The 13705-nt window shown below is 36.3% G+C and overlaps 1 protein-coding gene across 2 annotated transcripts in view; it reads left to right on the top strand.

Moving 5' to 3' along the window:
* Positions 1 to 8655: 8655 nt before the first annotated feature.
* LOC110024211 (folate-biopterin transporter 1, chloroplastic) overlaps positions 8656 to 13705 on the top strand; it is a 42009-nt gene continuing 36959 nt past the window's right edge. The window contains exons 1-2 of one of the 2 annotated variants that reach the window (XM_020724034.1): positions 8656 to 8881; positions 8916 to 9036. In XM_020724034.1, the coding sequence (XP_020579693.1) occupies positions 8669 to 8881; positions 8916 to 9036 (334 nt within the window). In that variant the 5' untranslated portion in view covers positions 8656 to 8668. The other variant, XM_020724033.1, reaches the window with a different exon arrangement.

The raw sequence follows: 13705 nt of genomic DNA, 5'->3' as shown, positions 1-13705 counted from the left end.
TATATATATAGGTGTATGTATTAGACTAATCATCCCACCCTTTCCAGCCTTCCAACAAGGCCACGAGGGTGAACCCATCATTCTTGTGAGAAACTGCTGGTGCTTCTTGTAGTGTTGAATTCTCCATTTCATTGTCAAAAAAGTATTTCTCGGTCTAACACTCAGGGCTAGGGGGTAAACGAGTCAAGTTGAGCTTGTGCTACTCTCAGTTTGTGCTTGATTAATTAATGGAGTTCGAGCTAGAACTGGAGCTTTATTTTACTAGTCCAAGTCGACAATGAGTCGGCTTGTTTAGCATGAAATAGAGAAAAAATATTAATGTATATTAGTTCTATAATGAGATGATATAAAATATTATTAATAAAAATATAAAATAGAGAAAGAATGATAGATTAATAGAGAAAGAATGAGCATTTCTTATATTATTAATAAAAAATCACTTGATATGAAATATAAAAAGTTAGTTTTTAAGCATTTTTAATATATTAAGGAAAAGTTTTTATTAATTATTTTTTAAATGAGCCAGCTCATGGGCTAATGAATCGAGTCGGGGCTGGCTTGTGCTTGACTTGTTAGCTCATAGAGCTCAGCCACTAACTGAATCTAACCCAAGCCACCTCTCTAGTCAGTTTGGCTGGCTTACACCCGTGGAGTACAAAATGACTTTAAAAAAAAAATAAAAAATTAAATAGTAAAAATAATTTGAGATACTTGAAGTATTTTTTTTACTATAATCATGACTCCTAATTATTATGCATATAAATTAACTTATTTAATATTAGATAAAAATAAACTTTGTATGTAAATTTTTCAAGAAAAAATTATATTCTTATTTTCTTTTCAAGTGAAAATATAAATAAAATAAAATAATCCAAAACAACCTATACTTTCATAAATAACTCGCACAATGACAGATTATTGTCTGGCATTTCATGAAGAAAAACACAATTATTAATTAGCGTTAACCAAAATTTTCATAAGGTGGAGTTCAATGGATTCAGATGACTGAAAATGACATTAAAACGACTTCAGACATATTTTTAAATAAGAAAATAATGACCACAAATGTAAATATACCATACAATTCACTCAATCGAACAAAGTACCAGATAATAAGATCATCTAAATTTGAGATTGAACAAATTTGATGGATTCAACCAAACTACACTGATCAAAATTAATTACATAATCCATGCCATCTTCTTCCTCAACAACCTATAGTTTCTAACATTTATGATTGTGATTGTTTGTAAAAATTTGAACCAATCTTAACATGTCAGAATCGTGACAGCCTAACCTTGGCCCCTATTTTCCCCTGCCACACTCAGTTACAAGCAAACCTTAGCCCAATTCCCCCACATAAATGGTGAAACCCCACCTCTGTTTTAATCTACAACAACCACTGCATGACCTCCGCCTATAGTCACAATTTAAGGGAGATCAAGTATTATGGTATCACTCTCCCCTCATAGATCTCCTTCCTCTCCAACCACCAAATGAATATATTTACTAATGGTCTTGTCTTTATTTCATCTTCTTCTTCCTCCTCCAGCAATTGTTGTTGATAGAGAATCTCTCTTGCTTTATTCTACTCTCTAGGTAGGTAACTGATGTGTGCTAGAAAATTCACAGTGATAGAGTAATGGATTATTGTCTTAGCGTTGTATGAAGATTCAGCGCACACATAGTTTGGCGTCTTCTGTGGGAAAATTTCAATAACACCACTAAAGTAATTACGAGGCTTACTATATGGCCACCGAACACAATATTTGTGACAATAGAGCATCCCGCTCTAACACTCATCATTCCAGGGAGCAGTCATGAAGTCAAGGGCGACATGCTTCTTCATCTTCACACTATGGAAGACATTATCTTATCAACGAAGGCGTTTTGGGTCCTTCTATAGAAGACCGAATGCGCAGAATGGAGGAGAGCTTGAGGCTTGAGAAAGAATTTTAAGCTATGATAAGGAGCTGAAGTCCAACACCACTCATGCAACCGTCAATCAACGTCGATTGCCATTGACCGCCATCGATCATCGTCAAGCACCGTTGACCACCGCCGACCGTCGTCAACCACCATCTGCCAACCTCCACCGATCCTCTTTGGCTGCCACCTAGTTCTTACATCAAGTTCATTCGCAGATCGATGTTGTAATTCGAAAGACCTTGTAACCCTTTCCTGCATGTAGGACAAGGGGTTTCTATCATGATCAACTTATAGTGGATTTTTTACAATTGAGCTAGACATTGTGTTTTTTTTTTATAAGTTTTCCACGTAAAAACTTCTGGTTGTTTTCTTGTATATGAGTGTGTGTTGAAATATAGTGCAACGCTAAGACGATAATCCATCACTCTAGCACTACGATTTTTTTAGCACGCACCCGTAACAATTGGTAACAAACTCTTTTCTCCTCTTTTATTTCCATTTGAGGGGTACACATTAATATTTTTTTCAATTGTCTTGTCTTCCTCCTTCGAAAATAGCAACTCACTTACTTTCCACTCAAAGGGTTAATAAAAGATTAAATACTTTAGTTATAGTAGATTGATTATGTTATTATTTACTATTTAGGTTAAACAAGATTTGAGTAGAATTTTAGTTAATGTATAAACTACCCTATGTTTAATTTAGTGGCTTTAGAGATATTATAAATTTAATTTTAAAATAAGTTTAACTAGCTTATGTTAATTATATGGTAGCTTCAGTGAATTAGATTCCATCTATTTAAATTTCATATTAATTGTAGTGTCTTTAATTATACATACTTATAATTTATTAGAGTTTGCGTTATGTAAGACATCCGTTTGGTGAAATTCTCTGTTAAATTTAGTTTCTTTCATCACTCATTTAAAGGTAAGAAATTTAGTGAATCTTAGTTAATTACATAGATTTTGCCTATTTTCCAACATTGAATTCTAGGAAAGGACCAAGCTAATTGCGTTTAGAAACCTCATTGAACTTCTTTTTTCTATGCATTTCAAGTAGTGGGATGTAGGAGTTTAAGATTGGAACCACGCATTCTACCGGTTTAGTCTAAGCTCAGAATCGTTTCTGCAAGGAATTGAGTTTGAACCAGTTAGAATTGAAATTGAATTGGAGGATCGATTTGATTTTTAAAGAACCAATCATTTTAAGTATTATCTAATTTTAATCTTTTGATCTTGATTGAATGATTAATATAAGATATTATAAATTAAAATTTTGAGAAAATATTATGTCTTCAATTTTTTATTTAAAATATTATTCGAAAAATTCAAAAGTTTTGTTTTAAACTAAAATATTATTCATTGAATTGATAAAAATGATATTAATACATCATTTAAAGTATATTGAAATAATTTAAATATTTATTACGACATCCGATTTGACCTCCAATTCAATCTCGACCGAACCATTAAAACTTAAGCTTTTCATTCTTATGGTACGATCTCCGATCTGATTTTCACAACCAAGGTGTAAATGGTTAGATGCATACCTCTAACAAAATATTAACCAAATCATGTTCAATGGACTTTAAAACCTTGCATCGCATCATGATTTTTAGGCCATGTTCTTAAACCTTCAATGGAGGATTAATCAAATCATCATCAATGGCCTCTAGAATCATGCACCAATCACTTTGGGACTGTGGAATGAAACAATCCTCTTACTTTACTAGAACATAGTTTCAATTAGAAACTAAACCGTGTAACGGAATAGGATCAAACTGATTAGAAAAAACTGGAACAAAATTACGAACACCAATTTAAAGCACCAATATGCGATAGGCATTAAAAAAATGAACAAAAACTATTTTTATAAAGCACCAATATGCGATAGACATTAAAAAAAATCATCTTCCCATTAGGGCTGTCAAAAAAGCTCATTGTTCGCGAACAGTTTGTGTTCGGTTCGTCAATGAGTTCGTGTTTGATTCGTTCGATAAGTAAACGAGACAAACGCGAACAAATTTTTTTCGTTCGGTTAGTTAAACGAACCAAACACGAACAGTGATGCGTTCGTTCGTGTTCGAATCGTTATTGTTTGAAATATAAAATAAAATAAAATAATTATATATAAAAAAATTTATTATATTTTAAAACATTAAATTTTATAAATTATAATATATAATAAATTAATAATAATAATATATTAATATACTATAGTAGTAATATACTAATATAGATATTATATATTTATATAATATAAGTTATATAATTAATATATAATATTATTTTTATATATTAATATTAGAGATGTCAAATTAGCTCATCGTTCGCGAACAACTCGTGTTCGGTTCGTGTTCGGCTCGTTCGTTAAGAAACGAACACGAGCTTATTTCAAACAAACTAAATTTTAAACGAACCGAACACGAACACAAGCTTTGTTCGTTCGTGTTCGGTTCGTTTACACCCCTACTTCCCATAACTCAAAATTGAAACACCAATGATCATGAAAAATGAACACAAACTATTCTTTTGAGAGGCAAAAATTTTGTGTTATATCTAACAACTCTTAAATGATATATGTATATCCAAAAATGAATTTCTTTAGGCAACATTAAAGTCCTAATATAAAATGGTTTCATGGGCTTAATGGACAGAGCCAATTGGTCATAAATTTATTGGTATGAAACTGATCAGTTGTGAGATATACCAGTTGTTGTGGAATATATATATAACAGAAGAGCGATCGACGACGAAATGAAAAATTGAACGAGAAAATTCATACCAGAAAAAAAACAACAGCGGAACACACAGATTTACGTGGTTTGGCGAATTGTCTGCGTCCACAGAGTTGCAGAGGATTTTACTACTTGAAGAATTTACACCAGTCGATCGTCTCGACTTACAAGAGGAATCTCTCACTTCGTCGCTCTCTCTTCTTCTCTCTTCTTCTCTCTCTGTTCTTCTGTTCTTCTCTCTCTCTACACCAAGATACACCGAATAAATTCAACATCGAAATACACCGAAGAAGATAAACTTACAAGAGAAATAAACTCAGTTTCTCTTCTGTCATAAGCTACAAAGAAGAAGTCAAGGGAGAACAATTTTCTTCTTCTCTCTTATTCCTTCTGTCGCAATGAACTTCTTCTTGCACTTTCCTTCCTCTATCCTGAAGAAGCCCAAAGAAGAACAAAAAAAATCGTGACTTTGTAAACCATAAGACAGTCGTTGTGATGCCTTTTAACAGTGGTAGGAGATGCCACTCTTCACGAAAACAGAGAGCGGGATTAGTTGTGACGGGAGGCGGGAGTGGTTTCGCGAAAACAACAGAAGCTTTGTTTCAGTTCACGACATAGGGAATGACACAACTTTTGTGATCAAAAGCGGGAACATGTATCAAGATCGACTGGGAGCAGGAAGGCAGGATCGACGAAAAATCCTATCGGGCTCTAATTAACAAATCTCCCACTTGGAGACTGATACACATGCAACAACATCTCCTTTCTCAAATTGATATCCTCCAATAGCGGTGTCGTATTTTTCTTCAAACATGAATCCTCCATTTCTGCAACTCAAAGCCTCTGTCTTCACTCCAAAAGGCCAACTGAAGTTGTACACAACTTCAGTTTCTCAAAAGTAACACCCTCAGTCAACATATCAGCAAGGTCCACATAGTCTTGCACCTACAAGCTATTTCCTAAATTACTCTTATCTTTGATTACAACTCCCACTGCATGGGAAATATTCTATCTCTGCTGAAAGTCTTTTTCAACAAATATGGCCTTGTACCTCTTACTGTCATCAAGCTCAGTCTTCACATGGTACACCCGTTTGTTGTGTAATGTTTCATTTCCTGGTGAAAGTTCTGTTAACTCTCATTTGCTCGAACTTTCATCTTGCAAGATTTTTTCATAGCTCTGTGGTTCTCCACCATCTGTTTGTGGAACAATAGGAATGGGTGTCTCAGATCCACTCTTCTCTTCACTTCCATCATCAACAGAATTATGAATTGCCAACAATAGTGCATCCTATATTTCTTTAGATATCACATTTGCGCTATTATTCTCCATATTCTTATGATTCCTATAGTTTCTCTTTATGTGGTCAGCCTTGTCATTTTTCTAACAGGTTGTCTGCTGACTAGACTTTGATTTTGATCTCCATCTATTTGAATGTCTGATTTGTCATCTCCCTCTGAAATTAACATTCAGTGTTGAACTCGAACCTGAGATCTCGCCAGAATCTTTCCAGTGCACCACCTCAGCCAAAATCAAATCACAAATATCATCACATTTCAATTTAGATTTACTTGCAGAACTGCTAATTGTCATCTTCATGGCTTCCCAACCATTTCACAACGATGCCAACAATATCAGTGCACGTATCTCATTATCATATCAAAATCAATTTAATCAATTTCAATAGACGACAATTGATTTGTGATAGTATTGAAATCATTCATGTGTTCAGCAACAGAAACACCTTCCGCTATCTTCAAATTAAATAATTTATTTATCAGATATACCTTGTTATTCGCCGATGATTTTTCATACATACCTGATAAGGTTGTCATGAGATTTACAATCGTTTTTTTTACGACATTGTGTGCAACAGACCTTGATAAGGTCAATCAAATAACCCCCATAACTTATCGATCCAACAAATTTTATTCAGCCTCATCAATTCTTTTAGGTCTTTTCCCCAATAACGAAAGATGAAGTTTCTTCCCATAGAGATAGTTCTCTCTATGCATCCTCCAATAACCAAAATCTATGCAATCAAATTTCTCGATCCCTGAAACCTTCACTTCATCTGCAGCCATCTTTCTTCCTCAAATCCAAACAAAGCTCTGATACCAGTTGTTGTGAACTAAGATATATCAGTTGTTGTGAACTATATATAATAGAAGAACGATCGACGACGAAGCGAAAAATAGAATGATAAAATTCACACCATAAAAGAACAATAGCGGAACACACAAATTGGTTCGGCGAATTACTTACATCTACAGAGTTGCAAAGGATTTTACTACTTGAGGAATTTACCCCAGTCGATTGTCTCGACTTATAAGAGGAATTTCTCACTTCATTGCTCTATCTTCTTCTCTCTCTTTTCTTCTCTCTCTACACCAAGATACACCGAATAAACTCTACACCGATAAACTCTACACCGAGATACACCCACCGAATAAACTCTACACCGAGATACACCGAAGAAGATAAACTTACAAAAGAAATAAACCCAAATTCTCTTCTGTCATAAGCCACCAAGAAGAAATCAAAGGAGAATAATCTTCTTCTCCTTTCTTCTTCCTTCTGCTGTAAGGAACTACTTCTTGCACTTTCCTTCCTTTATCCCAAGGAAGCCCGAAGAAGAACGCCAAAAACTGTGAATTCGTAAACCGTAGGAGAGCCACTACATCCTTTTAATAGTGGTAGGAGATGTGACTCTTCACGAAAACAGAGAGTGAGAGTAGTTGTGGAGGAAGCGGGAGTGGTTTTGCGAAAACAACAAAAGCTTCGCATCGGTTCGTGACAGTGGTAAGGACACGACTTTTGCGATCAGGAGCTGGAGCATGTTCCGCGATCGACCGGGAGCAGGAAGGCAGGATTGGTGGAAAAATCTTATCAGGCTCCGGCTAACATTCAAACTAATCGTACTTGTTAATCATACCTTTGAAAGTGACAATCCACATAGCTCATTGTCGCCAAGAAGAACCCTACGAGTACCTCCAAAGAAAGTCATAACTCTAGCAAGTTCCTCAAAACGAGCTCGCTAAGTGAAAGTATTCAAGCAAGCTACTCTAGTTGAGCTCACTCACATTTCTAGGGTTCTAATTCCAAGCTCGCAAGGACTAGTCGAACCTTCTCATCATCTTCACTGAAAGCTAACTTACTAGACCACTGAACTCGACGGACAATATTTCAAGGCAGAAAGAAAAGAACTCTAGCTAACACAATTTATTAACAACATGACAATACACATAGGTAGTTTTATTAAAAACGAGTCTGCTCAGGCTCTATATTGTACTGCCTAAAACATAGTTTTATATTTCACCCTTTAGACCCCTCAGTGGGTATGTTAACGACATATAAATAAGCGTCACATGTACGGTCCGACCACATGTCCCATTAAATTATTTAGTTTTTCATATTCAGTGAAGTCTAATCGTACACGTTGCTGTTAAAAACGACAACAATAAAATAAAAAATGTAACAAGTAAAATTGCACACAGAGAAAAATACCAGAGCGACACACAGATTTACGTGGTTCGATAAATTTGCCTACTTCCACGGAGCTGCAGAGGATTATTTCTTCGAGGAATTACATCATCGAACGCCTCGACGTTTACAAGAAAATCTCTATTTTCTTCTCTCCCTTCCTCTCTCACTCTCTTCATCTCTTTCTCTTAGCTCTCAAGAGTACTTGACTTGACATTGTTTGGTTTGCATTTCCTTTAAAAAAAAAAAAACTATTTATAGAAATCATGAGAGTGATAGGTGAGAGATAGCTGAGCGGTAGGTGGGGTGTGGTAGGTGGGTGTGTTAGGTGACAGTATGTGACATACTTAATTAAGAAACTAATTAAATTCGGTGGACCGAGTCTCCACATTACCCAACACACGTAACATATTATGATCGGAGTCCTAAATAATTTTGTTGATAGTAATCTTTTTTCTTGAAATTGGGAGAGTTCTTATTCATCATCTAAATGCCGCTCATTTGGATTAAAACTCGTTTATGGCCGCTCAGGCATCAACCAATGCCATCTTTACCACTGTTCCTTCCTCTTTTTCATATTCCTCACCTATACGCCAACCAGACGCCGGCCGACGCCGGTTCGTGACCGGGATTTCAAGGCGTATATCCGCTCGACATCGCCGGAGAGGCCGGAAAGGCAGGCCGGACGACAGAGAGGGGATGGCGTCTTCAAGCCGTGCCTCGCCTCCGCCACTCTGGCGGAACGAGAACGGCGGGGGCCTCGCCGCTCTGGCGGAACGAGAACGGCGGTTCCTTATCCGTCATTGGATACGACGAAGAGGAGGCGTTGCATCCTGCTGATCGGAATTTTGGTGGTAATGAAATGTCCAACTCTGGTTACGGGAGCGGTGAGTTGGAGTCGAGTCTCCCCTTTTTGTTAGGATCGGTGATTCTATTTTTATTCGGGGTTTGATTACTTGAAAGTGGGATTACTGATGATAGACTGGTTAGTTGATACTTGGAATTTTGTGGATTATGCTAAAATTTGTCTGGTGTATATCTCGATTTAAGCTCGCCTTTTTTTAAGTATATGATAGAGTAAATCGGGAGTTAAAGTGAACCTGATTGTATAATTACTGGAGAAGGTGGTTCTTGGTTTTTGCCTTTGAGAACAAAGTAGAAAACTGAAAGAACACAAGAAGATCACAGTAGTAACAAAATTTTATTTGATTTGGAAATTAGTCTTCTGAAATCTACGTTAGCACATATTTTACTATAGTTTTTAAGATTTTGATTAAAGGAGACAACACCTTTTAATATAATGTTTAGTGCTCATGAAAAATAATAGATTTGCCCCAAAATATTCTCTGAATATACCATTGATATAGTTTCTGAGAACTGATAAGGGCACGGTTCCACTTCATCAATGCTTAGCACTGTCACCAGCTATTTGTATTTTTCTAGAATTTATAATTTACTAAGTAGTATTAATAATTGATTTGGTACTAATAAATTATAGAATTTTCTAGTTAGTAGTGTAATTGACACTGATTGTAGTTGATTGACAGTTTTGTTAATTTTGGTTCATCAACTGTCTGTTAAAAGATAATTGATGTATCAAGAACGGAAAGTATTAAAGTTAACCTGAGAACTTCACAATACTATTGGTTTAATTTAGTGGTGCAAGTAAGCCAAGCTAGCTTGCAAGCTTGCTTGAGCTTGACTCACTAACAAATCCATCATTCGAGCTTATTGAGCCTAAAGCTCGAGCTCATCTTATTACTTGTTTATTAATCAGGCTCAAGTTCGACTTTTGCCTGATGTGATTTGTTCAATTGTTAAGCCACTTGAAAAACAAACCCAACTCATCTATGAAGCCAAATCAATATGTCACAATTAGGGGTGCCTCTTTTCATTTTGATATATTTGAATCATCTTTGAATGAGATTGAAAGGGGTATAAGAAGATGCATGGATGTGCCATATCATTTAATAGCCCAAGCTAATGTGATGCATTCCACAAGTTGACTTGAGATTTAATTATTGCCATATTAGATAAACCTAGATGGATTAAAATAACTCACTTTACATACTTAATGTATTAAGGGAAAAAAAATAAATATCAAGAAAATTAGTGCTAACTAGAGTTTAAGCGTCTTGGAACTAATTTATACTGATATTTGTGCTCTTTTTTCTACAATTTATTGGAATTACCAAAAATATTTGTATTACTTTTATGGATGATTATAGCCAATATGGATACTTATATTTGATATAAGGGAACTCAAAATTGTTGAACATGTTTAAGATTTTCCAAGATTAAGTTTAAAATTAGCTTGATAAGAAAATAAAAGCTACCAGATCTGACTGTGGAGATGAATATTATGATAGATCAGGTGAACAATGTGCAAGTTTTTGCCAAATATTTGATAAAATGTGGCATTATTCGCAGTACACCATTTCAGAAACTCGAAGTCATGCAATAAAAGGCAAGTGAAAGAATGCACAAACTTGGAGAGAGCATGATCGCTCTTTATGGAACTTGAATCTAAGAATAGGCAGCCCCATGATTTAGTAGCCAGCGCCATTAGCTATTAAAAAAGGGAATGATGGTCTACACCCGGTTTATTAGGTTCACTCGTTTATGTGGTTGTCTTGAGTTTTTTTTGCACCAATATCTTCTCACAAATTCCTCAACTTAGTGTCCCAAACTTGTCCCTAGGCAATGCTCAATTTGTTTTACTGGAATTCAAATGAAGGTGATAGATTGGGTTCGTGTGTAGGGAGATAGAATATACTTTTAAAACTCTACCATAGATAAAAATGCAGTGGGCTTGATATTAGGAGATATATACTTGAAACATGATTTTATATATAGAATTTGAACTATTTTCATTAGGTTTATCGGTTTCTCTCTGTTTGTCACTTTTATAAATATACAATATTTTTATATTTTAAATCATATTTCATACTTACTATGGGGTTGCTAATTTATTTAATGATTTTATGAAACTTTAGTAAATAAGACGATACCGGAGTTAACCAACAATAATGGAAAAAATAAATATTATTATTGAAATCAAATAGAAAATTACAACAACACAAAATAGAAATACGACACTAACTTCTACTATGGTTGGATCCAAGGGGTGTTGGAGGTGATTGGGGAGAGTCTGAAAGGTGGTTGGGTGGTATGCATGCAGGAATAGCAGGAAGTTGTTTCCGAAGTTCTAGATAACAAGCATGCGGCATGAATCGATGCAAGAGGGCTGTCCGGAGCAGTGGAAACAAAGGAGCGAGTGGCTTGGGGTTGGTAGCAATGAGGAGGAAGGGGAGGAGTGGTTGGGAAGGCAGGAACAACAATGGGTGTCTGTTCCGGGGTGTTGGGGAGAGGTATAACAATAGTTGGAGCGATTTTATAGGAGTAGAATTGCTTCCTATGAGTGGCCGCAATGAGGAAGAAAGGAAGGGAGGTGATTGGTAGGGTTGAAACTGCAGGTAGACAACAAAGAAACGCTCTTATGAGTGGCTGCAACAAGGAAGGGGCGGTTGGGAGCAGTATGGGAAGGATGCAGAGGGGTAAAGGGAAGAATAAGCACTACCTCAGGAGCGAAATATAGCGGAAGCACCACTCGACCCATGAATACAACCCTAGAAGGCAAAACCTGAGACGCTAGCGGCTGTCCCGAACAAAACACACTAAAATTGCTAATCCAAACTCTATTACAACACATATATAGGAAATGACTAGAAATGAGGGAATGATAAAAGTAAACTTGTTGAAAATTAGAAGGAAATCACAAGGTACGCAGTTTGGTTCAACTCTGCACCGCTCGCACAATTTGGATATCGCGTCCGGTCCAGCAATTGGAGATGCCCGAGCTAGTCTCCCGGGGTTATGAGTTCTTCTAACTCTCCTGTCAAAACTTATGTTTCCTTGTAGTATGGTGTTAGGGCGACCACGTTGAATGTGGCGGAAATATTGTACTATCTCGGTAAATTAATCCTACAGACGTTGTCATTCTAAAGCACATCCTGATAGAATAAGTATACATATATTTTTTGACACAATCTGAGTTGGAGCTGCATATAGATGTAGATTTTCACAAAATAAATTTCGAGCCTTTAAGTTTGTAATTTGCCTCTTTCACTCATCTTACCCAGCAGTACTAAAGTACTATCTTCTTTCCACTAAAAAGAACTGGCTGGTTGCGTTTTGTAGCGCGTATACTCTGATCCTCTTCTACGAATCTACAACTCTATTGACTTAGCGAGACTCCATTGATATCCCTAAAATTTTCTTTTTTCTTCTATTCTATGATTGAAATGATAGCTTCAACTAGGCTCCACTTTAGAGATGGTCTGAAGAAAGATAGGGTCAGGGGCGCGACGGAACGGTAACGCATCCGATAACTCTAAACTGAAATCTATGGCAGACTTGGCAACTCTCACTAGCATCCCCTCAGGGGAGATTTCTTATTTTTGGAGGAACCTGGATCTCATTATATGATTTTCTTTCTCCCAAAGCTCCTAAAACAATTTCTAATGCTTGGCTCATCCCTCCTGTCTGAGCATCTATCGATTGGTATATTGTTAACCTAAATTTAATACCCAAATGACTCTATATGATTTTCCATAAGTAGCTCAAAAACTTCTCATCTTTAATATGTCGGATCTCCCTGAGTAGTGAAACACAAGTGGTGGGCTATATATCTGGAAAGTTTAAAATCTTATTATTTCAGGTTACCCTTTGTCTGACATTGGCTCCCAAACTCATGAACCTTTTGAACATCTAATTCCCATCTTGTTGATGCTCCTCTCAAGGTCTTCAAAAAGGTAGTTCTTGGCACTACACCCTTATATGCTGCATGAACGCTCATTACCTCAGACTCACTCCCTTCTAGAACAATTACCTGTAATCCCGTTTAGGTACTGATGAGCTCAACTTAAATTACACATATCTCTTCCTCATGAGTTGGTAGTTGGTACTCTTCATTTGCGTTTACACTTTTTCAGTAACTATTATTTCATTGTTCATTTCTTCAACTGCTCTCAACTCAGTGAAATAAACTATTTTTTTGTTTGGGCTATCTGATGCACTTTGCCCAAAATTGTGGCACTTGACACATTGTTTTTGTTTGGAGGGATTTGACAATGTTGGTTGGCTTTTGTCTGTTGCTTAAAAGTGACTTTGACTAATCAAATAGATCAAATAAGGCGGAGGTGAGTTCCAGTCATGGATGAAAGTCCCCAAAATAGATATCTAAGATAGAATCCCAACTCACTTAAGTGACTGAATCTCAGCCACTAGTGGCTTAAACCTCACTCTCTGGATTCCTTGACTAACTTCTCTTTCTTCTTTCTTGGTTTCTTCTATTATAGCGCCTTTTTCGACCAGCCTAACTGGAGGGGCCCGCCACTCTGAATTAGTTTCTCCTTAGGTGAGGTCGGCTGTCGGCACAAAAAAGAAGAGGTTATTTGGGGGTCGTCCATAAGAAGCTGTCGACAACCGGAATCGAAATCTCATCGCCCGCTTCGGGAGAACATTTTAATTTACGTGTATATATATATATATATA

This window comes from Phalaenopsis equestris, unplaced genomic scaffold, assembly GCF_001263595.1.
Source record: "Phalaenopsis equestris unplaced genomic scaffold, ASM126359v1 Scaffold000251, whole genome shotgun sequence".
In the NCBI taxonomy this organism is placed as follows: Eukaryota; Viridiplantae; Streptophyta; class Magnoliopsida; order Asparagales; family Orchidaceae; genus Phalaenopsis; species Phalaenopsis equestris.
This window is presented reverse-complemented; position numbering and strand designations above follow the sequence as displayed.